Below are 27,899 nucleotides of genomic sequence, written 5' to 3' on the forward strand. Positions count from 1 at the left end.
AGTGAATAAATGGTGGGTAACCCATTTTTAGTGATCTAGGATAGGTGATCCTTTTTTAAGGATTTAGGATGACTCTAATGTCATATTAGAATAGTGAATTTGAACCTAACTCAACCCTACAAAATCGATATTTAAGGTAAGAGTTGTTTTCCTCTTATATATTCCTAACTCAATCCTACAAAATTGATATTTAAGGTGAGAGTTATTTTCCACTTATATATCATTTCTTGGATTTTTCCTAATATATCATTTCTTGAAACCTCTCACAAAAACAAATTATCCTTGATTGATGAGTCTTGCGGTTGTTTCAATAATTCAAGTTCTTGAAACCTCTAATTAAAGCAAATTTAACAACAAAATATAAGACCTTCAAAAAAAGAAAAACATAATCGATGACCCAGATTTCAATTTTTATTATAGAGCAATTTCGGAAGGCAGTTGCAGAAAGGGTAATGAAACAGCCATAAGGATCGTGCAGAATGCCTCCGGCAAAGGCTTTGTTGATCGTAAAAGAGAAACCTCCATCAAAATTAAATTACAAGTCACATGTTATGTAAAGTCCGTTAAAGCTAACAATACAAATTAACGGAAAGGATGAAAATAATAACAATAGTTTTTTGAGGATTAAAATTAAGCTAAACAATTTACAGGAACTAAAAATTTTAAAAATATATTAATTTTATAAAGACTAAAAATATATTTAATCATAAAATATGATGTTAAATTAATTTTTTATTTTATTTTATCAATAAAAATATAAAAGGGATATAATATTTTACACTTTCTTCTTTTAAAGGCCCAAAAATATCATATTTTTTTTAATAAGTCAGAAAAGATTGACATAAGAAAATGTTTAAAAAGAATGGAGATGCAGGGAATCGAACCCCGTGCCTCTCGCATGCGAAGCGAGCGCTCTACCATATGAGCTACATCCCCATGATATTTTTATTATCAAAGAAAATATTTTAGACTTATTAATACGGGTCTCCAGGCCAGTTAAAACAAAAAAAAAAGACATTTATTAAGGACATTGAAATGTAAATAAAAATACAATCAAATTCGAACCATAATCTCATTATGGTAAAAATTAATTAATTATATATAATAATATGAAGGTTTTAAAGTTTATAATTTCTTAAAAGAAAGATAAGACATAAGAAAAATCTACAATAAATTATACATAGAAAAATGGTTTCTTTTGTCATAGTTAGCTTGAATATTTTATCCAATATTATAAGTCTTTTAAAAACACCTATTATTCTAGTATTTTTTGTACATTATTATTTTAGTATTTATAAACGTACATGATAAAGACTTATTTTATCTACTTTGAATATTCTTTCTTCTTAAAGAAAAAAAATTAAATAAGTATAAATAAAAAATATCTTTAATTATTATATTTTTTATATATGAGATATTTGTATCATTACATTATTACACACACATATTTCCTAACATTTTGACTCGTGTAATCCATATAATAATTTTTCATTTTATATAACTAAAATTTATGATAAGAGAATACTTTTTAATATATAAAATATATTACAAATATTCAATTAAATATTTTATTAAAATATTTTTAACATATAATTTATATTTTAAATTTATAATAAGTAATTTATATTGTACACTACTCTATTTTAAATCATTGATAATTTTTCCAAAAATATTGAACTAATGAAACTTTTTAAAGATATTACGCATTATTAGTATGGTGATTGTAAAATTAAAATTACAAGAGTTAAAAATAATTTATATAATGCTTACAAAATTTATAAAGGTGAAAAACACTATTTTTTAAAAATACTAAAATCAAAATTTTTATTTTAAGGAGATTAAAAATACATTTAAATATATATATTTTTAGAAAAAAATGATGTATAATTAAAGATAAGAAATTATAATATAATTCTAAAAAAATATTATTATTTAAGAAAAATTGGAACACTATTTAGTAGGATATATATATAATTTTTTGTTCTTTCACAAAAGCATGTAAGAAAGGTAAATGCATGAATTGACTTAATAGTATTTTTGTTATACTGTAATATCAAAGTTGTAATTTGTAATTTTTTATTTTTAATTTTATAATTTTAGTGTTTCAATTTTGTAAAGCTAACCGTCTTAACCCTTTCATTGAATGTTTATACATTAATTATTAAAATATGATATAACATTAGGTGAATAATTTAATAGTTAATATTTTATAATATTTAAATTAATTTATATTTTTAATTCTTATTTTTTTTTTACATTTTTATTTTATTTTATTATTTTTATGAAATAAAAATGAGAATTAATAATAAAATTGAATTTAAATTTTAATTATTATATCATAACAATTTTAATGAATAGTAGATTTAACAGAAGACTAAAATTGTAAATTTTTTGAAATTAAAGAATAAAATTATATAATTAAAAATAGAGGAATAACATCGCGAGTTTGATATTACACGAAATAAGATGCGATTTAACCTTTTCTTTTCCTTTAGCTTTTACGCAACCCAATGACTTAAAAATTCATCTTGTATATTTTACTCTTTTTTTTTTTTTTTTGTTGATTATTTTTTCCATAAACCAAACAAAAAGTAAGGTGATTGCAATAATCATTGTCTATTCAGTTGTGGCGATCCATTGGACAATTGACTCTCAAATGTTTGGGGTGATCGTGATTTTGCATTGTGTGCATGCATGCCCCGTTTTTGCTTCTGCCTCTAACTGTTACGTTAGCAATAGCAAGGCTCGGAGAAGCAGAGTTCCAATATTACCCTTCTTTGATTCTGAGTAAGCGAATTCAGTTGCCTCCATTTCAGGAACGAATCAACAAAGCGTAAGCGTAGAACACAGTTCATCGCGTCTCAAATCTCAACGCCATTCTCTCTCTCTCTCTCGAATCTTCATTCCTCGTTTCATCCATTTCCATTCCATCATTCTTCTGTTTCCGCTTTGGTCCGCAGCTACACGATGCGGCGTCGTTTTTTCATTCGATTATCAAAATGCTTACCGCATTAACTTTCAGGGATTCACCCGTGGATTGCGTTCTATCTCTCTACGATGTAGCCACTCACAACAGTTTTCAATCTTAGACTGTGGTGATGGAGAGGTTTATCCCTGGATTCGCGTTGCCTATGCTCCTTCTAATAGGTTTGCCACACCGTTTCTCTTTCTTAGCGCTTCATTTTGTTGATCCTATCATTTCTCACTTTTCTGTATGTTATTATGTGAAATGCGTCCAATATTTTAACCTATATGTAGATTGTATATATTAAATAATAGCATCTGAATCACAAGAGTTGGCGTGACTAACGTTGTATGCAAATGGAGCAACCATAACATCCACATTATTCATTTGAGTTTAATTTATATGTACTGCGGTCAATCAAAAATTATCTTAAGTAGTTAGAGTAATAATCAACAAACTTGTTGTTATACATGATGGTTTGTGCTTGAATGACTGAGCAAAAATCTTTCACACTGTCACTGCATTACTCTCTACTATATCCATTTTGACTAATCGCATGGTTTTTTGAACTGGTTAAAGTTAAGTATGATTAGTTTGGGGCTTGGGCGGTTTGATTTTTTTAAAATAAAAAAAATAAAACATCAAAATATTATCTTATTTGTGCTGTTGTGCACCTATGCATGTATGTATGTTTGTTTGTTTCTGGCTGGGCAAGCATTTGCTTTAGGTCTCCCAAAAAAATTGTTTCTATTTTCATTTTTGTATGGCTTTTATTTATTCTTTTTAATTTTTTTTATTACTTTCACTCACTTAAAAATCAATTACTCATTAATTTTAATTAAATAGATCATTTTTAATCAAATTTTGCTCACATTCTTGAATTAACAAGGCTTCATCTTAAAATATGTTTTATGCTTAAAGATACATTGGGCTGGTCCTGGTTTGTTCTTATGGTTTTGCATACAATAATGTCACACAACTCTTGTAGACACAACTCTTGTAGTCACAACTGTCTGTGACTGTAACTGTAGAAGTGATTCAGTCTTAAGTTTGAGTGGGATCACTCAAAATCGCAGGAAGACCACTGTATAACCGAAGTTGTTTTCATTGTCAAAATTGCAACTGATGCCTCTTTATGTTTCATGCAGCATCTATGCTTAACTGGAGTTTGATATCTTTGCTTGATTTGATGGCATTCCTTTACATACAGTACACTGCTTCTAGAAAGGGTGAGAAGCTTGCTCTGATTCTTGTTATGTATTCAAAAATACTTGTTTTCTTCTGCCTTTTTCTTTACACCTAAAATTTTTGGTGTCCAATACGGAGTTTGGTTATACATATTCTAAATTTATGGTTCTTTTTCTATGATTTCGTCACTTGATACTGCTTATCTAGTATTTTAGGTGCTAATATCATTATCATCCTTTTCTTCATGTAGTGAACCTTTTTTTTTTGCTAACAGGATTTCGCGTCCAACAATCTTTAATATCGTGGTCTGTGCTAATATTATCCTCTCTGACAGTACTCTCACATGCTGTATTTCATATTGTTTTGGCCGTTGAAGGGCATCGGTGGAATATTGCTGATGCTCAGTGGGCTCAGCTAATTGGATTTGTAAGGTACTTGAACTTTCTCTGTCTTTTGGTTTTGCTTTTTCTATATTATAGAGGTTTTCTCTTCAGCGAATTGCCATTCAGAATACACTGCAATTACTGTATGAAATGGTTTGCAGAGTGCAGTCTTGGAGGACTTTGCCGAGAGAGTACTTTTTGGTGACACAAGTATTAGCAACCTTTCTTTCTATAATTGAAATCTATGGAAATGGTTTTGGTCACGATGCATGGAGAGATTTTCATTCTGGGCATCTATGTTCTTCTGTTCTGCTGATAGGTTTGCCAAAAAATCTTCTCTTTACCCTTACTTTTGCTTTGGAATAGGGTTGTGTTTATTGCTTTTCTCTAGTGCTTTGCTCATGCTTGTTTAAAACAAGTTACCACTTATTGAATTTGAAGAGATTTCTGAAAATGTAAATTGTATTGAAGAGATGAAAATGTACAAAAGACTAATGAGCTTCTGCTAACATCCCCTATATATAATGCAGAGGCTCATCTCAAGTAGGGTGTCAATTATAACCGTCTGACAGTGACAGTTATAACTGACAGAGACAGTTACAACAGAAAACTGAAACATTAAGAGGCAGAAAAATAAAGGTATTACAACAGAGATATACTTGAGAAGATTATTCTTACACCATTATTGATATAAGAGGGGCTTTTTGCATTCTTCATTGTTTCGAGTTTGTTTCTATTCTTGTCTTCTTTTCCTATGTTCACTTTTCAAGGATGATTTAACCTACCCCTTTTTGAATTTGATTTTTTCTCTCCAACAAAGTTTATTTTTATATATTACCAAAAGTTGTCATAGTAGAGACAATATTAAAAACCTTTCTAAGACTCTTAGGATGGCTTTTTTCTTGACATCATGGTGATAGGCCATGGAACATGGAAGTTTGTGAGAGGGACTAAGAGCATACTTAGATCTACTTCCCCCGAATTATTACTGTTTGTGTAGTAATTGTGCCTTTAGGCAGTTCTTAGGGTAGTTATGGATCTAAGATTATTATTCTTTTTGTATAGTTTCTGTCTATGTGCAGTTATTTTTAGGCAGTAATAGAATGGTGTGACTGTGTATCTTGGTGTATTAATTCCTAATTGGTGAATAGAGAAGGGGGATACTCCTTGTTGGGGGAAACCCTGTGTTGTCTATATCTTGTACTGTATTTATGGCCTAAAAACCAGAATTTTTTTTTCTAGTAATAAATACATTATTCAGTGTGCTCACTCAAGTTTAACATGTACATAATCTTAATAGTCAAGTCGTTAGGAACTTTAGGATTTCAATCATTGCTTTCCATTCAATTAAAAGGAAAACTTTTTTTTTAAAGAACTCATTTAGTTGCATTATGTTGTTAGCAAATAAAATTGTGAACAGCTGAATAAAAAAACGAACTGATTTCCTTATCTCCATGTGTGTAATAATTATAGATGAATATTGATTTTTGGATTGCAGGATCTCATCTCAAGGGTCTGTGCTGCTTATTGTTGCCTGCTGTACAATTAATTGTTGGGATTAGTCATGTATCGTGGGTTTCTTTGCCTTTTTTCATTTGTAGCTGTATAGGACTTGTTGATTGGTCATGGACCAGCTATTATTTAGGTATCTTTCGGTAAGCTCCCCCTTCCCAAGCAAGACTTATGATCATGCCATTAAGTTTGAACTTAATTAGTTCACCAATTCTATTTTTTATGAATTTGTAGGTGGTGGAGATATCTTTTATTCTATGCTGGCTTAAATATCATTTTGTTGTACATATATCAACTTCCAATTGAATTCCCCGAGACCTTTAGGTGGATTTTTTACCACTTTGGGCTGTTCAAACTTTCTACAAAGTCAGAATGGTTAGAAGTCTGTTCTGGTCTTTCACTTCTACTTTTCTACATTATGGTAAGAATACTAAATGTGCCCGAAACAGTTATATTGTTGAAATAGAGTCAACACGTAACATATAATAAGATAGTTATTTATCAATTATCATTATGTGTGCGTGGGGTGGTGGTCGGTTGACTATATAAATGAGCATGTTGATTCTTGTGCTTTTCAGGATTAAAATATGTGTGGTTTTCATAGATTTACCAGTCAATGGAATTTCTAAATCTCACATAGACCAAGTGGTTGCAAAATTAGCTTTTTTCATATGGGATTTTATACTCGCTCATCTAAAATTTTACAGTAGTATAAGTGTCATTTATGATTGATCATTCCTCTTGCTTTCTTTCTAATTAACAAAGTTGGCTGGTATTGTTCCTCTAGTATGGTTTATCAATTTTTTGAGTTGGCCATGACCTCATTTTAGAAAAATAATCTAAAATAACCACCATTTAGTGGCTTGAATTCTAGATCCCTTGTATTTAGATCAACCAACAACAACAACCAGCCTTTCCCCACTAGGTGAAATTAGCTACATGGATCTAACAAAGTGTTACATAACCCCATTAGTAGTTAGTTGAAAGAGAGGATTCTATTAATTTGTTTCGCACTTATTACATTCTTCTCTTACCCTATTATAGAGATACATTTGTCCCTAGAACAGGTAACTATGAAAATAAACAAAAAAAAATAAAGGAAATGATGAAATATTATTAAATTATATCAAATCTCCTTAGATACTCCTATTTACAACACTCTCCCTCAAGTTGGTAAATGAATATCAATCATTCCTAACTTTCCTATCAGCTCTTAAAATCTACTAGCAGGAAGTCCCTTAGTAAGTACATATGCCACTTGTTGTCTTGTAGGGATGTCGGATGTGAGCTATAACAATAAGACCATTGTCTAACTTCTCTTTGATGAAGTGTCTGTCTATCTCAATATGTTTGGTCTTGTCATGTTGAATTAGATTTTGAGCAATGTTGATGGTTGACTTGTTGTCACAAAACAGCTTCATAGGTAGCTCTATTTTAATTCTATGGTCATTAAGAATAATCTTCATCCATAGCCCTTCACATATGCCTTGTGCCAAGTCACCAAATTCCCCCCAAGAACATGCATTATCCAGAAGTATATCTCCTATCTGTGATTGACTTGCATTAGTAAAAATCTCTAAAGACATGGTATCTCCTCTTTTGAATAGTAATCCCTTCCTTGGACTTGACTTCAAGTACTGAAGGGTCCTATCAATTGTCTGCATATGCCTTTCCCAAGGGTCATGCATGAACTTACTAACTATACTCATAGCATAAGCAATGTCTGGTCTAGTGTATGTTAGGTAAATTAGTTTTCCTACCAATTTCTGATATCAAGACTTTTCCACTGGAGGATTTTCTTCACTTCCAATTTTGTGATTCTATTCAATTGGAACTCTTGAGGTTTTGCATCCCAACTTTCGCGTTTCGTTAAGAAGATCAAGGACATATTTTCTTTAAGAGATAAATATGCCTTTCGTGAAATAAACAACTTCAATTCGTAAGAAATACTTTAGTTTCCTTTTTTTTTTATTATTTAACGTGATTCGGCCTTTCATGCTTACATCTGCAATGATGTTCATTATCTTAAAATGTATTACATATTTATCTGAAACTCCGCCCTTTAAGTTTTGTAGATGAAACTTGAAAATTCCTCTTCACAAGTTTTATGAGTAAAACTTGAAAACCCCTTTCTTACAAGTTTTATGGGTGAAACTTGGAAATCACTTTCTCACAAGTTTTCAGGCGAAACTTGGTAAACCCTTCTTCACAAGTTTTATGGAAAAACTTGATGAACCCTTCTCTATTTGACCCCCTCTTTCATTTAAGACAATAACCCCCTCTACAGGTCGGGTTTTAAAATTTTCTCCCCTTGAAGCCGAGGATAGACAAAGGAATCATTTTCATGGAAACAAAGATTTAATAAGACCAAATGGAGGATGCCCAAGTCTCTTATGTTAAATTCATATTTGAGAAGTGACCTAAGTATAGGTCTTCACATAGTGGCTTAAGGTTGTCTCCATGTTCTTGTCACCATTCCTTTTTTGCTGTAGAAAGCACAACCCACCTTGTTCTTTAGTAATTAAGAACGTTTTCTCTATGGCCAGGTCCTGAAAGGAACAAGGAGAATGAAAAAATGTTACTAAACAATTCAAGTCTATAGTAAGCTTTTGTACATAAATAAGACTGTTAGCTAATTTCGAGACATGTAAGACATAATGTAAGAAAATAGAGGGCTCAAGTTGAACATTGTCACAACCAATAATGGGCACATTATTTCCATAAACAATTGTAATGAATTGTTTGCATTTGTTTTGGAATATGATGCAAAAAGTGAAGTAAAGGGGTCATGATATCTGTCGCTCCAAAATCAAGAATCCAAACTCCCAGAGAAACGAAGCCAAAAATATTGAAAGTACTCTTACCCTTCATGGACAATGTACATGAGTCATAGGGCTTGCTCATATATCCCGTTTCGGTTGAAAGTGGGGGGAAGCAGAAACAAAGCTCCCAAGATCAGGAGCTCTGATACCAAGTTGAAATTAAGGATTCTATTAATTTGTTTCACACAGATTACATTTTTCTTTTACCCTATTATAGAGATACATTTGTCCATAAAACAAATAATTATGAAAAAAATAAAGGAAATAAGGAAAGATTATAAAATAATATCAAATCTCCTAAGATACTCCTATTTATTACATATTTTGTTACAACAAATTAGGTAGTTAGCCATTTATTATTTATATTATTGAATTAGTTAGTTATGTGAGATAGTTTGAGTAAGCTTGTTGCCTATAAATTAAAAAAAAGGATTGAGAGGGGGGATTTTATCACTTTGGGTTGTCAAGCTCTCTCCAAGTATCTCTTTGCAATTCATGAAAGTTTTCTATCCAATTTTCTTGTAAAAAAGAACTCAATTTGAGAAAATGCTTCTCTCTTTTTCTACACGTGTTGGTTATTGTGAAATCACAAGCTAATGAAATTTTTTGTAACATATTTGCACTTTGCATTTGCTTCCCCTAGACCATAAACCTTGTGTTGTTCTCCTTGGGATTGAATACCAGTTTTTCTTATAAGATAATAAAGAAAAATCTAGCCTATTCACCCAATACAATTATGTTTCCTTTGATGTAGATAAACTTAAAACTTGATTACGGATTGCTTTCATGAGTTTTGCACAATTATTGATTGGAGAGGAATGCTTTTATCACTTGTTGTAAAATCTATTTACCAATTGTGGCTTTATATGACACTTTATTGAGACAATGCACTCATACAATTAGTTGGTCTAGATTTTTGCTATCTGTTATAATATTTTCTTTAGTTTGGATCATCAATCTTCATCCGTCCCTTGTTCTAGCTATCTTGGATCAGAAGTGAGCTAGCTGAAATGGAAATCATCACATCAACTAGAGAAAGTGACTTGACCGAGCAGCTTCTTCCCAAAAACCATTCTCATTTTGTTCAAGAATCTAGGTAAAACTAGGCAGCTTCCTTCTTTTCTTTTTATTTCCTTACCATTTGAAAATAGAAGTTTTGAACTTATTGCTAATTTGCAATGATGATGCTTTGGTTTAATGCCTCAATATGATTGTTCTTTTCCCTTCATCATCTAATAGTTCACTTGAGTTTGTATATGAAGATGATACCGGCAATATTAGTAAGATGGCTTAAGTTTGGCAAATGGGTGGGACGTGAATGTAGTTAGTGTGATATTTAAATTTGTAGAAGGTACTTCTTTCATTGGATTACTTCTCTCTCTCTCTCTCTCTCTTTTCTTTTCCTCTTTGCATGTATGTGGTAGAATATTTTAAATATACTTTAGATGAAAAATAATTAAATTTCTCCTCTCACTTGCCTAAGAAGTTTCTCATGTTACAAGATGCTTGAATTGAGCATATTTGCCAAAATAATAAATTTTTTTTTTTGTTGTTATCTTATAAAGTCAAACCCATTCCCTTTCCATCTTGGTTTCAAACTCATGATTCCAACTTTTGACTAGTTTTATGATCATTTATAAATCTAATATCCCATTAAACGTATGCATAAGGTTTTCCCATCAAATTTGTTGATTCTTGAACCTTTTGATTTTCATTTTTGTGGGAACTCTAACAATATTTTATATCTTTTATCTCTTGTTTTTATGTTTTTTATACAGGTCTGATCTGAGGCATATTAATTTCTTCTTGCGAGGAGCAGTTTCTCAATCATTTAGTATTAACTTTTTAGCATATGGTTTTCCGGTACCCCTGCCATATTCCTTTTTGTTGATTTTTTTAATTAGTAGATTGTTTAATTGCTAAAATCATGTGCAAAATTTGTGTCTAATGTTTGGTATGACACGTGTTGGATTCCGTTTGAATGATTTTAAAACCAAGGGATTAGGTTAATCCAAAAAATCATGGACTGATTAGCTAAATAATTGTAAATATTAGAAGAATATTCTTTTCTTTTTTAAAGGATCTGATTAGTAGCTAATGTTTAGTGACTTATTCCTTTTTTATCTCCTAAATTTTAGCCCTTCTAACTTTTATAATGTACCTTGATTGTAGAGTAAATATACGCATAAATTATGCCTAAAACTTTTGCTTATATGGTATCACGAGCTTAGGTTATTCTCTGGCTATATAAAAAGCCCAAATCTTCATAGTCCTAATCAATGAAAACCACCCAAGTTAGATATGATAATACACAAACCCCTCCAGCAAATCCCAAGGTGCCACAAAACCCAACACCTGGTATCTTAGCCAACCTCAACCTTTCCATCCAAATGACTCAACACATACTCTCATTGGGTCCTAAGCATTGATGTGCAAGAGCTTGGGAGGCAATAGAGACAAACAATCAACAACAAAAGTTGATATAATCCTCGTCATGTCCTACATTAATCATTTGTTTAGTTGGCAAAGAACAAAGTTATTAACAAACAGGATAGAGTAATCAAGATTGCAAGTGAGTTTGCTAATTGGTATTAAATTAAAAGGAAAACTAAGTACATAAAATACAAAATCTAGAGGAAGGTTAGAAAGAGGATGTGTATGTCTAACACCTTGAACTTTTATTTGAGAGCCATTTTCCAAAGTAACAAAAGGAAAAGGATCCAAGTAATTTAAACGAGAGAAAAGGAATTTGTTGCCGGTCATATGATTAAAGGTATTAGAGTCAATGACAATGATAAGTGAGGTGGGGTGTTGGGCTGCCTTGAATTGGAGAAAATCATTACATTGGGTGGCAATAGTAATAAAATCCTCAGTGGTGCCAAAGGAATTGACTTGAACCATATTAGCGTGCTTCAACTGTTGTTTAGTCTTGGGGTGACCTTTTGCCTCAGTATGGCCATAGAAATTGCAAAAAGTGCAGCCAGTGCCATGATGTTGGTCACCATGACCTCCACTTTGTCCACCATGATGAGAAGAATGGGAGACAAAAGTGGAGGAATTATTAGAAAGGGTGGCAGAGTGACCAAAAGCGTGTGGAGTGGAGAGACGTAGTAGTTATTTGCTAAACAGGAGGGAACATGGGATCTCAATAATATTTGATTATGAACAAAAATATGTTCAGGTGGGAGACTGACAAGTGCAAGAACCATGAAAAAATTGTTGTGTTGTTCAACATGAGTTGTTGCATCCCTAGTAAATGGCATCAGGGTTTCAAAATCAACAACTAAATGATGAAACTTACTAAGATAGGTTTGCACTTCCATGTTTTCTGACTTTATCGAAATCATGTTAAAAATCACATTGTAGAGGCTATGAACATTGTTTGACTAAACTTTCTTGGCTTTTGTCTAGACATCATATCAAGTTGTAAAGGCTTGATATTGTACGTGGAGTTTGGGTGCAATTGTCTTAGAATTTAGGTTTTGAACTTAACTCAACCTTACAAAACTGGCTTGTAAGGTGAGGATTATTTCCACTGATATACATTATTATAACCTTATTCATAGACGATGTGGGATCTCTTATACACCCCCTCATGCTGAGGATTGAACATCTCGAGCGCGAAGTTTACAGGACTGGACATCTACAGGTGGTTCAATAACGACCCGATAGCGACTAGCCTGATAAGCCCTCTAGCAATCTCTAATCACTAGGATTTAGGCTCTAATTTGCTCTAATACCATCTTAGAATGTAGGTTTTGTGGCTAACTCAACTTTTCCAAATCGACTTGTAAGGTGAGGATTGTTCTTCACTTATATACACTATTATGGTCTTATTCCTAGATGATGTGGGATCTCCAACAAATAGAAAACTAGTGAACAATGCACAAAGAGACAATGATTTTTATCCAACGGACTCAATCCTTTTTAAGAATAACTTTGATTTGTTTGGTCAAGTGACTTTCACACCTAATTAGGGGGATAGTGGTACATGTCAATGTAGCATCAAAATACAAAGAGGCATAGTCAGAGGCCACAATGAATCAAGCCAAAAAAAAGGCTGGAGAAGGTTGTCACTGAAGTGAGAAAGCAATGGAGGAGTCATCAAATGATGGTCTTGTTTGAAAATGGCTCACACGTCAATTTGGTGCTAACACATAAGACACATGTTGGAGAGAGGTGGTACGTGATATGAGGATGTGTGCAGTGACGATTTGGGATGGGTTGACAGTGGGATGGTGGCTAGAGGTTGTTGGTTGCAACGAAAGGGGGACACATAGTGGTTGTGGGTACTGTTCACTTGTGAATGAGAACCACTTGTGGCAAAAAGAAGCGCAAAAATAAAAACTAAACTACTAATATCATTTAGTTGGAGTATATTTGAATGTTGTGTGTTGTATGTCCACACCAATGTTGTCAAGATCGAGATCCTACTTAGAATTAGATGGGGGTGTCAAGATCGTAAAACATAGGACCGTAACAAGGTTAGTAAGATCCTACAGAAATGTAAAATTATGCATTTATATATATATATATATATATATATATATATACACCCATACATAGAAAATGAAAAGAACCTATAAACTACAACATTAAAGCAAACTTTGAAATTTCATAACCATAAGTCCATACCATTTAAATCAAGTCATATTAGTCACATACATATTAAATAAGGTTTGCTAAATTTCAAATTCAAACATAACTTGAACTGCCCGCTCCTGCCCCGTTATCATATTGCCAAGCACCCATTGAAGCCATTTTCAGTTCTTACAATACAAAGACAGCAGCAGCACCAACCAAGCCCAACAAAATAAGAAGAATCACGAAGGATTCACAACAGAGATGGTTGAAACTTGAGGGAGAGATGTTTTGGATCAGTCATGTTTGCACAAAAAATGCACTTAGTGCAAAAAATGCATTTAGGTCAATCTGTTTGCACAACCTGGCTCGGAAAACTCAACTCACAGAATTGGGAAAATTGTCTGATCCCACTATGATCCCATTGAGAAGTGATTTCATGCATGATCCAACTCAGGAGAAGGCCATGGGAACTTAAAATTGTGTGATATTAGTCTACACATGCTTCTTATTTAAAATCTCGCATGAGGGTACAACAAAATCAATCATAAATACATAGGAATAAATTAAATCCCTAATTGTAGTAAGTACATCCTTGATTAAAGTAATAGATATTTCCATGTTTAACATGTAACAGATATAAACACTTGAAACATGCAAAACTCTTGTTGGTATCTTAGATCAACTTGCGATTCCCTCTCTCCTTTGTTTTGACCCATGACACAACAGAACTTTTATGAGTTGATTAATTGCATTAATGGGTACATTTTGCAGATTTCCTTGCTGGCTCTATCATTATGGAGTTTTCATTTTGCAAGTTTGTGCTCATTTGGATTTCTTGCTTATGTGGGGTACATCTTGTATGCCTTCCCTTCCATGTTTCGGTTACACCACTTAAATGGCATGCTCCTTGTTTTCATTCTGTTTTGGGCAGCTAGCACATATATCTTCAATGTATTGTTTACTTTCTCCAATAACAAATCATGGAAGGTACACATTGCTAGTGGCTCTGGGAGATCTTAAATTTATACTAAAGAAACATTAACATTCTCTATTACTCAATTGCAGGATATGGAGATATGGGAAACTATTGGCTTGTGGCATTACCCTATCCCAGGATACTATTTGCTTGCTCAATTTGGTCTTGGTTTTCTTGTTGCTATGTGTAATCTCGTGAACAGTTCGGTATTATTGTGCGTCACCGACCAGGGACAGTTAACAGCTGATGAATCTGTCATGGAAGGTGACAGAACTAGATGGTTTGAATAGACAAAGCTTACTACTGTGTGAACTTATGATTTTCCAGTTCTTAACCATATACTCCTTGTTAGGAGTTGGAATGAAACATTTGACGATCATGAGTTACATAGTAAAATTCACTTATTTTCTACAATGATATGAAATATGTGCTAATTTAGGTGCATAACATTTGGTTGTTTTGGCAAAAGTTTAATAAAGTTTTACTTAGTTTGGGTGGATGAGATCCATTTATGAAACACATTTAAATTTGACGTCTGCTGTCTCTTTCAGAATATTGGTTTAACAAATGAATCAGAAACAAAGCATGGTCGGCACATTTTTTGAATCTTAAATAATTTATTTTGTTCAACAAACATTTCTCTGAAATAATACTATAGTAGCATCTTGTTTTATTTATATGTTTCACACCTTTAGAAAAATGTGTTTTGTCCCAGATAGTTCTCATCTTTATCATGTCACTTTGTCCATGTAAAGCCTTAGGCATAACAACTTGTGCTGCTAATTTTTGCCATTTGAAAACATCACTAACAGGACAATGTGTTAAATAGGCATTCCAGTTTTCTGGAAATGTGAAATATCTCATGCTATTAATCTTTCATTTATCTTTTTGAAAATATAATTTTGATAGAATTATTATATAGTTGAAGAAATTAAAAGAATGTTTCTTAAATGTCTTTTTTGCATTCTTCCAAATCCAATTTAACTTTATTGGCTGCTCAAATATTGTGGCATATGCTAGTAAGTTCGATGCTTATAAAATACCTTTTGCTGTTCTTGGGATAAAATGTCTTATTGTTTATTTGTTTTTGTTGTTTCTAGAGGAAGAAGGGACAACATTATTAGTTGTGGCTACAATAGCATGGGGACTACGCAAGTGCTCAGATGTTGTAGTGCTGATATTGATATTTCTTATTGCAATAAGATCTGGTCTCATTCATGCTGTTTATAGTAAGTTCATTGGCCAACAGTTTCCTCCTTTGTTATTTAGATATTTGGTTGTTACTAATTAATATACTGGTAATAAGTAATTATTCTTATTTGTATTATCTGTAAGCATAAATGTTGGTCCACTCTTTACCAATTTTTATAGGAATAAACTTTTGATCCACCATTAATTTAAAGAGTTTTACAATACCAGAGGAACCACAAGGTTCCACCTGTTTAAATAACTCACGTGAAAAATATGAATAACAATAATGATGTGGCAATTTCCTTATTTATACAGTGGCGAGTATTGCACTGATTGTTGATCAAATTGAAGTGTTGTTTGAAACGTTGTCTTTAGAGTAGTTTGAGAGGGTAGCAGTGTTCCTAATTTACTAACTGCACACTCTTTCTGTATGCAGTGATTTTCTTTATAATTTATCTTTTAAGCAATGCATTCAATTGTAAATTACGCCAAGCTATTATCCTTCTATGTGAGGCACAGTTTGCACTTCAATTCATTCTTCAACTTGATTTGATATCCAAAACTTTGGATCAGGAGGGATCATATGCTTTTCAGATTCTGTCACAATTAGGTAATATTTTTAATGTAAGAATAAACTTTTGTTATTTCTATGTACTGCCAAAAAAAAAAACTTTTGTTATACCTATTAGACACGTGTTTCCACTTTTGTGGTGCAAATGTAAAATTTCCATTGCCTTTAATTATGTCATTCTTGAGATTTGTGAATGTTGCAGGCCTGCTTAATCATATCCATTCAGTGGATTTTTTCAAAATATCGATTCTTGCCTGCTTCTGTGCAATTCACAATCATGGGCTGCAAACACTCCTTTCATTTTCAGCTATTGTACGGCAAACATCTTGCCCTCCAGTTGGCTTTAACATCTTGAGAGTTTGCTTGATCAAACCTGTTCGTTTATTAGGTTATAGTCCAAGATCTAGCGAGAGCCAGGGAACTCATGGTACAACTACACTAAATATTGTCTATGCTTGAGGATTTCCATCTCATTTTATTTTGCCAAATAAATTCCTTGTTATCTTAAGATTAATATTTATACTTCTGTTACTTGATTGATTTAAGCTACATGTTTAGCCATAAGTGTTTACTTGATGTCAACAATATTCTAACCATTCTATTTAATTATTCAGAGAGGAAGACTATATCATATTTGGAGGTGATAAGACAGAATTTCCTTTCTGTTTATCGATTATGTGGCAAATACATTGCCTTCCTAACAATTCTCTTCAGTGTATACCTTTGCACGCCCAACTATGCTTCGTTTGGTTACTTATTCTTTCTTCTACTGTGGATAAGTGGAAGACAACTTGCAGGGAAAACAAAAAAGCATCTTTGGTATCCTATGAAAGTGTATGCTATCGTGGTGTTTATCTCCATTTACAGCGTTGGTGTATTTTCCAGCTTTGAGATGTGGTTTCCCAGGATCGTTGATCTTCAAACTGCAATTGGTTATAATCCGGCAGCTTCAATGTTACAAAACATTTGGGGGTCTTTGGCTGTATTGATAGTGATGCAGTTATATAGCTATGAAAGGAGGCAGAGCAAAAGATCTAGATCAAGTAACTATGATGCACCAGAAATAGGACCTTATGCTTTTTCCTTACGTCTTTTGGTTCGACATGCTGAGAAAATACTATCTCTTGCCCTATTTTATGCATCCTTATCACCTATAAGTGCATTTGGTTTCCTGTATCTCCTTGGTCTAATTAATTTTTCTAGATTACCAAAGTTGTCTCAGATCCCTTCAAAAGTATTTTTAATTTATTCAGGACTTCTTATAATGGTTGAATATCTTTTCCAGATGTGGGGAGATCAGGCTGAGATGTTCCCTGGTCAAGAGAACTTCCAATTATCCTTATTCATGGGTTTACAGCTGTATAAGCCTGGTTTTAAAGGTTTAGAGTCGGGTTTAAGGGGAAAGGTTGTGGTTATTGTGGCCTGTATACTTCAATACAATGTCTTTAATTGGTTGGAGAAAAGGCATGTTTATGGAAATGGAGGAAAATGGAATGAGCCTTGTCCTCTGTTTAATCTAATAGAAGTTTCTAATGAAACTGCTTCCTGTACCCCACAAAGCAAACAATGGGAAAATTCCACTTCACCAACATTTAAAAGAGGTGGAAGAAGTTTTTCATGGCCAACTGTTAATTCTGCATTATCCCTAGGGCCAGATTCAGGGCTCGAAAGAGACAGTGCCAAAAATTTTCGATACTTTCGTTTTTGGGAGAGTTCCAAGGATAGCTTAAAGTGGAATAGAAAGCGGATTCTTTTCTTGAGAAAAGAAAGGATGGAGATGCAGAAGACTGTTTTAAAAGTATCTTTGAAGTTCTGGATAGAGAATATGTTCAATTTATTTGGTCTTGAAATAAACATGATTGCTTTGCTTCTTGCCAGTTTTGCTGTGTTGAATGCCATCTCCTTGCTCTATATAGCATCACTTGCTGCTTGTGTTCTTCTTCATCGGCTACTCATTAAAAAACTATGGCCTGTTTTTGTTTTTTTATTTGCTTCCATCATCGTTATTGAATACTTGGCTACATGGATGCGCTTCACTTTTACCAACCAACAAATTGAAGAACAAGTACCATGCCATGACTGTTGGAGAGTATCAGATATATATTTTAGCTACTGCAAAAAATGTTGGCTAGGTATCTCTCCATTAATTCATGTCTCTGTGTGCATTCAGATAGTTGGTATCAGGTATTTAAAAATCTTATGGGTAATGTGCATTGCGTATGACAAACCTGAAGCCTGATTTTGACATTAGAGGAGCTTATTAGTGATAATTTAGAACTTCATTAATTGTAATATTCTTGTGTAATTACTTCTCCCAAATAATTTATGTTAAATGCCTTTACCTGCAGGAATTATTGTTGATGATCCTCGCATGCTTATTTGGTATTATGGGGTTTTCATGTTTTCATGTTTCAAATTCCGTGCTGACCATTCGTCCTGTCTCACTGGATTAGAGATGTATCGAAAAATACTCTCTCAATGGAAATCTGCTTCTGTACTAAGTGATCTTTCATTTGAAACAAAAGGATACTGGACATTTCTCGACCACCTAAGGCTTTATGGTTACTGTCACTTGCTAGATTTTGTTCTTTCATTGATTTTGATTACAGGAACCCTTGAATATGATATTCTTCATCTTGGTTATCTTGGTTTTGCTCTGCTTTTCTTCCGGATGAGGCTAAAAATATTGAAGCAGGGAAATAAAATTTTTAGATTCTTGAGGATGTACAATTTTGTCGTTATTGTCATGTCTCTTGCATATCAATCTCCTTTTGTTGGAGACCATAGTGATATCAAACATGGTTCTATAGAATCCATTAACGAATTGGTAGGATTCCACAAGTATGATTACGGATTTCGAATTACATCAAGATCGGCATTTGTAGAAATCATAATATTTGTATTGGTAGCACTGCAGTCATACATGTTTTCATTTCCAGAGTTCGATTATGTTCCAAAATATCTCGAGAAAGAGCAGATTGGTGCTATACTTAGACAACAAGAGAAGAAAGCCGCTTGGAAGACAGCTCAGTTGCGGCACATACGTAAAGCTGCAGAGTTAAAGCATCTTCGAAGCTTGCAGGTAGAAAAGATGAAATCAGAGATGCTAAACCTTCAAAACCAGCTTTATAATATGAGCAGTGAAGCAAATTGTAGCAATGCTTCTCTCGAAATTCATGGCATAAGAGAGAGAGAAAACTCTTCCCTAGATTTTCATGAGGAAACTGGATTCAGGAAGCAAGATCTTGATATAACTTCTGAGTCAATAGGCCCAATTGATGGGAATCAATGTCTATTGAGTGAAAAACCTAAAAGTCCGGTGAGACCACAATATGGGAAGCATCCAAGGGATTCTACGGATGAAATTGTTGAGGTAAAGGAAAGAACTAAAAACAATGATATTTTAGGAATAAGTGATCGTTGTAAACTTCCAGTTAGGAAAAATGCTTTAGTTTCAGCTATACACTTCATTGGGAAAGGAGTATCCCAGGTGCAGTCGCTTGGAAATATGGCAGTTAACAACCTAATGAATTATCTGAAGATAGAACATGGAGAACTAGAATCAACTGAAGATTCTTCAGAGGATGAGGTGTACTATGATATTGAAATTGAGAATCAGAATATGGGTGCTGAACCTCTGGAACCTACAATTTCCACACACACTATTCATGAGCATACTTTGCCTGACACTGCTTGCCTCCAAATTGGAATTATTTTACATTACATGTGGTCCCGAATGAGGTCGAATAATGATGTTGTTTGCTATTGCTGCTTTATTCTAATATATCTATGGAACTTCAGTTTGCTTTCTGTGGTCTATCTAGCGGTGCTCTTCCTATATGCTCTCTGTCAAAATACTGGTCCCACTTACATATTTTGGGTTATTATGTTAATCTATACTGAGGTGTGCATTTTGCTTCAGTATTTGTATCAAATCATCATTCAACACACTGAGTTCGAATTCCATGTGAACTTGCTTCAAAAATTAGGATTTCCTGCAAAGGAAATAACATCATCTTTTGTGACAAGCAACTTACCATTTTTCCTGGTATACATATTCACTCTCGTGCAAACCTCCATAACTGTGAAGGATGGGGGTTGGACAATTACTGCAGATCTCTGCTTTTGCAAGAGAAGAAATCAGAGCTACACAGAGGATGTAAAGTGCTTCACCTACCAAGAGAGATTACTGAAATTATTTATACCACTGAAAAATATACTGAAACGGTTGATCAGAAGCCTCTGTAGGTACTGGAAATCATTGACATGCGATACAGAAACCCCCCCTTACTTTGTTCAGCTGTCTATGGAAGTTAACTCATGGCCAGAGGAGGGAATTCAGCCAAAGAAAATTGAATCAAGAATAAATAAGTTGCTGTATATCTTGCATAAGAGGAGATGCAAAGAGGAGAACCTTTTTAAGTTGCACTCAGCAAGTAGGGTTCATGTACAGAGCATTGAAAAAGGTGAAGAAAATGAAAACTTGTGTCTTGTTGTTTTTGAGGTGTTATATGCTTCACCTCCAATTGAATTTGCTGCTGAAGAATGGTACAGTTCCTTAACTCCAGCAGGAGATGTATCCAATGAGATTCGAAAAGCTCAAGATGATGGTATTTTTAAACAAATAGGGTTTCCATATCGTATACTTTCTGTCATCGGTGGTGGAAAAAAGGAAATTGATCTGTATGCCTACATTTTTGGGGCTGATTTGGCTGTTTTCTTCTTAATTTCCATTTTTTATGAATCAGTTATGAAAGCTAACGGTAAATTTCTTGAAGTCTATCAGCTTGAAGATCAGTTCCCAGAAGATTTTGTATTAGTTCTCATGGCAAGTTTCTTTTTCTTTGAATGTGTGATATAGATGGCTTATTTTACTTCTATTACGGATATTATTATAAACCCAATATTGAATTGTTGGTGGCTGATCAATTTGCTTAATGTGACTTACCATTTATGTTAGAATGCATTGACGAAATCATTAACTCAAAGTTCTACTACTTGTTGAGAAGCTTCTTCTTCCTTCATGCTTTATTAATATTGCTGCTGTAAAATGTAAATAGGCACTAATTCAGGATAAAATATTTTCTTGTAAATATTGAGATTGTTTTTGTAATTATCAGGACAGATTCTGTTCCCATGTTTCCCGTTTTCTATGTATTAGATTAGCCTAATAAATGGGACACCTTTAGGGAATTTTCTTTTGAAGAGAAATGTTAGCAACACAGTTTTTGCACTCTCTTTTAAACACATTCTCTACTATTGGCAGAACTTGATTGAAAATGATAAATTTTAGTGGACTGCACTTAATATTTAACAATTCAATCTGTAGATTTTATAGTTTTCAATAAATTTTTACCTATAATAGAGTTACACTAGAGATGTAGAGAGAAGTGTGTAGGTTGATTATAGTGTACATGTAGGTAATATAGAGACCCTTTGTCATGCTGTGGTGTTTTTCTAGAGAAATAAATACATATCGCTAATTCATATCAGGTGAAGTTAATGTACAAGTACAGGCGAGCCACTATACCAAGTTTTTTTCTTTCAAGGGTTCAAGTGACTTGCATTCATATTTTTTCAGAACCTTGTTAACTGCCTTCATGTCAAATTCATTTTATCTTTTTAAAGATGACGTGTTTTTTATGTTCCACAGTTTGATCCATTCGACTAATGCAAGTGTACTTTTTGAATGTCATGTTGACAATAAATTTGTTTGTCTACCTAACTAATCAACATAATAAGTTTATCTTGCAGGTTGTCTTTTTCTTGATCGTGCTTGATCGAGTTATATACCTCTGCTCATTTGCAATAGGAAAAGTTATTTTCTATTTATTCAACCTTGTTCTCTTTACATATTCAATCACAAAACATGCCTGGGACATGGATCCTTTGCACAGATATTCTGGAAGACTAGCACTCCGTGCCATTTATCTCACAAAAGCAATTTCTCTGGTTTTGCAAGCCATGCAACTTCATTTTGGGATTCCACATAAGAGCACTTTGTATAGGCAGTTTTTGACCAGTAGTGTTTCTCGAATTAATGTTTTGGGTTTTCGTCTATATCGCGCTATACCGTTCCTTTATGAGTTGAGATGTGTGCTAGATTGGTCTTGCACAACAACATCTTTGACCATGTATGACTGGCTGAAGGTATGTTATTAATAGTCTCATGTTTATTCTTGATAATACTTTTGCTGTTACTACTTATGAGTTATGCTATTTGCATGTTAATATAGGACTTCTTGTTTGGTTATTCTTGAACACATGGAGTAGAATTGTCATGAATCACCCTAAGATTGTGAGGAAAGGAGGATGGTGAAGGATTCTGTTGATAGTGATAAGTATTCCAAGGTGGATAATGCCACTGTAGTACCATAGTTTGTTGATATGAGAAGTCCATTGGCATTTGAGGAGCATAATTTTCCTCAAAATGATGGTCCACCACGGCTATGGTTATTATGACCAGATCTACCTCTACATGAATTGAAAGTCCTATTAGAAAAATCATTTTGAATTTGAGTAGATGTTTGAGCAATTTTTTCTTGAGCAGTTTCAGCCTGGGGTTGAATATTGACCATGGTAGAAGCTTCTGCAACATTAACCAAAGCTATTTGTTTCTTTCTAAATTTTCAATTCACGCAAGAAGTGTTTTGACTTCATCAATGGATAGAAGTTCGACTTTGCTGTTGATGAAGGAAATTAAGGATTTGTAATCCTCAAAAAGTCCTTCGATAATGACATCAAGATGCTCTCACGTTGTTACAGTTTCTCCATTGGAGGAAAGTGTATCAATAAGTGCTTGAATGCGTAGAAGAAAATCAGAGATGGAGCAATTTTCTCGGGTAGTGTTTCTAAGCGCCGTGTGCAACTGTCTTGCCTTCACATTCAAATGAGAATGAAAATAAGCATGGATTTTATCCCACCATGACAATTTGCAACCAATGGCTCTCGTAAGAATTTCTTGAGACATGGACAATGGAAGCCATGATAATAGGAGCTGATCTTGCTGCTCCGAAGCAAGATATGCTTCGGAGACACGATCTTCATCTTCATCCCAATCTTCAAGCAAAAGATACTCTAGAGGAATTTGTGGATTTACCAAATATCTCTGTAATAGATGACCTTTAATTACTGGTTCTATTTGTTAACACCACAAGAAGTCGTTTTTCAGAGATAAAGTGAGAGAGCATAATTGTGTTTGAGGACATTTTTGAGAGAGGTAGAGGGGAAGGAGGAGGAAAATTAGAAGCCACAGATCAAAGATCAATGCGAGCTCTCATGCCATATTGAAGAGATGAATGAATAATATTTGGTGATTTACAAAGAGGAGAGCACCTATATTTATATAGATGCTGAAGTGGGCACAGCAAGCTAATTAAACTGCGAAGAATGCAGCAGAAGCTATCTCCTAAAGAGTACAAGAGAAGTCACTTCCTAACAGAAACAAAAAGACATAACCCCGACAATGATAGTGACATAAATCAAAGTCAATTACAACTGAAAATATAGCAGAATACATTTTTAATAATTTGAGTAAAATCCTATACTCTAATAGTAAGCAATCATTGTTTACACTTTACACAACTTGCAACATGAAATTTGTAAGCATTTCAGCTAGCGTTAGTGTCTAGACCACTTCCCCTATTTTCCATGGCATCTCCAATTTCTTCTGTCATGAGTCTTCGGCATTTTCCTTTTGTAGATTTTCCAATTATGTAAATAGTCATCATCTAGTAATTTTGTTAGTTAAGGCAACGTCTTATTATAGTTGATTTTGATTAATAGTTTTCACTATGATACAGCTGAACTGAGAAGTTAGAAGCTATTGGTCAACTGGCGCATCTTAAACATTAATGTATTAGTTCTCCAGAAAATGCTCTTTCTCTCAACAACTTAGATTTGAAACTACTATTTTACATATATATTTTCTTAAGTTACTTTGTATTCCCTTACTAACACTCTAAAGCGATGTGCATTACTTTCCCCATTTATCTGATTTTAACGATTTAACTTTCTTTCTAGTTGGAAGATATTCATGCAAGTCTGTTTCTTGTCAAATGCGATGTGGATTTGAATAGGGCCAGCCACCAACAAGGACAAAAGCAAACAAAAATGACAAAGTTCTGCAATGGGATATGTTTATTTTTTGTGTTAATGTGTGTCATATGGGCTCCAATGCTGGTAAGAACAAAAAACTCCATATATTTGCTTTGGTTTAAAATAAAAACTACAACTTTGAATCTCATCTAATTCTGAAACCCTTTTACACAATTCATGAACTAATAAATAAACTATTTTGGCAATGACTTGGTTTGAAAAACTTGATGAAGTAAATATCTTTCACGTGTCTGGACACTTGATTGAGAAATATAAGAAAATATTTTCAATTTAAAGAAGCAATTTTCTTTCATAACTTACTTCCGTAGAACTAAAATAATGTTATTTTATAGCTTTTAGATGAATACGATCAGTTGATAAATAGAAATATATAAAACCAGTGGCACAGCTTCTCTTCCTTTAAAGTTTAATTAGTGGTGGCCTAAATGCCTGCTATGTACGCTTAGCTTAAGTAATTGAAATATCTCATGTTGGGTTGTTTGTTCCACTTCTATCATCACTTTTTGAGAGATTTGACAGACGTGTTCAAGTCCTGTACTTGAGTTTTAGCTCGAAAAATTCTTAGTAAATTAATTGGATATGGATCTGCTGTACTGTTGCTAGACTAATATGAAGTCTTGAAAATCGAATCTTTGGAGTAAAAAAGATCATGTGAAGCTATATTGCAACGTTTGCTGTTTCCTGATAGCTCATATAATAGAACTACTACCAGCACTTTTTCTCTTTTGGGGAGTGATTTAGTATTGAATTGTTAAACCTAGATAATACTGTTTTAAACTCTCTTGACTGTCACAGTGCAATTGTACGTATTTCAAATATCTTACTTATATGCCTTTCTGTCACTTTACAGAGAAAGCTTTAGGCTGTTGAATGTTATTTTTACATTTATGAGATCAAATGGGGTGCTAATAATGCATTTTTTAACATACTCCTCTAAACATATTAAGGGTGACAAATGAATCCATTTATTCATCATCCATCTGATCTATCCACAAGGAAATTCATCTATTACAATAAAAATAAATAATGAATTGGTTTCAATCCATCTATTTAATTTTATGGATGACTAGTGATTCATCCACTACTTTTTCAAAATTTATTAGATTACAATATAAGATGTTTATTAAATTGAGATTTTAAAAGACTATATTGACATTAAAAAAAGTCTTGTAAATTTAAAATATATATATATAATGACTTATAAAGAAAAAAAAGAGAAATAAAATATTTATAAAAAAATAATTTTTAAAACATTACTTCTATGGATGCATTAGATATCCATTTATGAAAAAAAAATTAATGGATGGATTGGATGAATTTTTGTTTTAAATGGATTAGATGGATTGAATTTTTGTCCGATCCATTATAATTCGCTTAAAATATTATATGATTCATCAATTTCACCCCTAAAACATACTTTTTTATTAGTTAAAATTTATTGATAATTATAAAATTATGAGTGGTGTTCAGTAAATTAGGAGTGAAACCCACAATTTTACCAGCATTTCTCGAGATCAATTATGAAGTCTAGATTACAATAATATTGGAGGCAATTTTTTTCCGCAAGTTATTTAATGAACTATCAGTTGCACCTTTTCTTTAAAATTACATTTTCTGAACAGATGTACAGCAGTGGTAACCCAACAAATATTGCGAACCCAATCAAAGATGCAAGTGCGCGGGTTGATATAAAGACACCAAGTGGAAGGTTGACATTGTTTGAGACTACTTTGTGTGAGAAGATATCTTGGGAAAAACTTGAAGCACGCACAACTTTGGATCCCCAGGGTTATCTTAGTGCATACAATGAGAAAGACATTCAATTAATTTGCTGCCAATCAGATGCAAGTAAATTGTGGCTTGTTCCGCCAATTGTGCAGGCCAGATTTATAAAGTCCCTTAGGTGGAACATGGACATTTCTTTCTCCTGGGAATTTATCAGAGATAGGCCTAAAGGAAAGGAAGCAGTGAAGTATGAATTAACCCTACAGGAGCAGGATCTTCCCAAATCTTCAGAAGTGACTAAAGTTTTCAATGGTACTTCAAAGAGTTTCGCAGTATTCAATATTTACCCTAGATATTTCCGGGTCACAGGCTCCGGAGATGTGCGGTCCCTTGAACAGTCGGTATGTTTAACATATAATGTACCAATCCAAGACTAAAAATATGCATCAAGACCAAAAAATTGTATCTAATTTTATTCAGTTTAACTGCTACATTCATTTACTAGCTATGGCTCATAATGGACATAAGGTCTTTGCAGGTGGAGCTGGTTAGTGCGGAGATTGTTCTTAACCGTGGAGATCCAGAGTGGTGGTCCTTTTATGATTTCGACATCTTAGGTTCCCATGGATGTGGGAAGTTCCCAGGACCGATGGCCATAATTGTATCTGAAGAAACCCCACGTAAGCTGAACTGAAACTTTAATACAGTTACCAAACTTTAATGCAGTTATCTATTTAGTGTGTTTGAATTGATGTTGGATCATCTATAAAATCATGTTAAAATATAAACTAATGTGATTTTAGATAAATGTTTATATATTTGGTTCTATGATAGAATTGATTATTGGTACATTGTACAACATTAATGAATTGAAACAACTTTAAGTAGCTTTTGTATTGGCTTTTTATTAGTAACTTGCTTTTTAAAACAAAACATTCATACACACGCATTTTATCAATACCTTCATTAATACTAATTCTGTTGCTGCTTTAGAGGGCATTATCGGTGACACTCTGAGCAAGTTCAGCATCTGGGGACTGTACATTACCTTCGTGCTTGCGGTTGGACGTTTTATCAGATTACAATGTTCTGACTTACGTATGAGAATTCCTTTTGAGAATCTTCCTCATTGTGACAGGTGCTCGACCAACTGATCCATCCTATGTTCGAGTATTCTAATATGGGTTCCCTTCTGTTTTAATAAGTGTCCAAATAATGTGTTCATTGATGCAGATTGATGGCAATATGTGAAGATATATATGCTGCAAGAGCTGCTGGAGAGCTTGAAGTGGAAGAGGTTTTGTATGGGACACTTGTTAAAATCTACCGTTCTCCACACATGTTGTTAGAGTATACTCGAGATGAATAAATTCTTGAAAGAGTTGGAAGATATTCAGTCACCTGTGTCATTGCAGAACTATTGATAATTGAACATAACCCAATTCTTCCGTTGAAATCGCGAAGCAAGAAGAGGAAGACCACGTGAAATTGTATAGGCTACTCAACTATATGAATCTCGAGTTCAATCCTAGTGTATGGAGCCACTCATAAATTTCACTGGAGTCAAGGATTCTGTGTGGTTTAGTGGTTTTTATTCTGGGCTATTGCATGCTCTCTTCAAGAAACAGGTCGAGGTAGCATACGCACAGATGGTGAAGGTTAATGTAAATTTGAGTGATTCCTAAGCTACCTTGCATGTTTGGTGTACGCTAAATCTGTTATTTATCACAAATTATAAATCAAAATGGATTAATTCACTATGAAAAATGTTATCCACATTTTTTTTATTTTTTGTTTTTAAATTAGGATGTTCCCTAAAAGTTATTCCCTCAATCTTCAAAGTAAACCTATACGTTCTTTCGGA

The 27,899-nt window shown here is 33.4% G+C and overlaps 1 protein-coding gene and 1 non-coding gene across 6 annotated transcripts; one reads left to right on the plus strand and one right to left on the minus strand.

Moving 5' to 3' along the window:
- Positions 1 to 863: 863 nt before the first annotated feature.
- Positions 864 to 936, minus strand: TRNAA-CGC (transfer RNA alanine (anticodon CGC)). The gene has a single exon. It is a non-coding gene; the product is annotated as a tRNA-Ala (tRNA).
- A 1,506-nt stretch (positions 937 to 2,442) lies between these two features.
- On the plus strand, positions 2,443 to 27,822 carry LOC109796058 (piezo-type mechanosensitive ion channel component). 5 transcript variants are annotated; one of them, XM_083059140.1, is made up of 22 exons: positions 2,584 to 2,833; positions 3,023 to 3,147; positions 4,114 to 4,194; positions 4,428 to 4,584; positions 4,698 to 4,855; positions 6,035 to 6,191; positions 6,283 to 6,469; positions 9,851 to 9,966; positions 10,649 to 10,733; positions 14,226 to 14,441; positions 14,520 to 14,694; positions 15,531 to 15,659; positions 16,058 to 16,231; positions 16,395 to 16,619; positions 16,807 to 18,324; positions 18,541 to 21,020; positions 21,947 to 22,342; positions 24,215 to 24,373; positions 25,933 to 26,436; positions 26,574 to 26,715; positions 27,029 to 27,173; positions 27,269 to 27,822. In XM_083059140.1, exons 2-22 carry the CDS (start codon positions 3,099 to 3,101, stop codon positions 27,402 to 27,404), a joined length of 7,389 nt encoding a protein of 2,462 aa, XP_082915266.1. In that variant the 5' UTR covers positions 2,584 to 2,833; positions 3,023 to 3,098; the 3' UTR covers positions 27,405 to 27,822. The 5 variants fall into 5 exon arrangements, 4 of the variants coding, with proteins under 4 accessions (XP_082915266.1, XP_082915265.1, XP_082915267.1 ...); XM_083059139.1 differs by having other exon boundaries at positions 2,584 to 3,147; XR_014427563.1 differs by lacking the exons at positions 25,933 to 26,436; positions 26,574 to 26,715; positions 27,029 to 27,173; positions 27,269 to 27,822 and adding an exon at positions 22,429 to 24,047 and having other exon boundaries at positions 2,443 to 3,147; positions 24,215 to 24,353.
- Positions 27,823 to 27,899: the final 77 nt, after the last annotated feature.

The sequence above is a fragment of the Cajanus cajan genome, chromosome 6 (genome assembly GCF_000230855.2).
Source record: "Cajanus cajan strain Asha chromosome 6, NIPB_CcT2T_4, whole genome shotgun sequence".
NCBI lineage: Eukaryota > Viridiplantae > Streptophyta > Magnoliopsida > Fabales > Fabaceae > Cajanus > Cajanus cajan.

Excerpts from the sequence above, each read along its gene's own strand:
- LOC109796058 (XM_083059139.1), top strand. The coding sequence starts at position 3,099 with ATGGAGAGGTTTATCCCTGGATTCGCGTTGCCTATGCTCCTTCTAATA. Across the intron at positions 3,148-4,113 it reads GCCTATGCTCCTTCTAATAG|CATCTATGCTTAACTGGAGT; the intron begins GTTTGCCACACC and ends TGTTTCATGCAG. Across the intron at positions 9,967-10,648 it reads CATTTTGTTCAAGAATCTAG|GTCTGATCTGAGGCATATTA; the intron begins GTAAAACTAGGC and ends TTTTTTATACAG.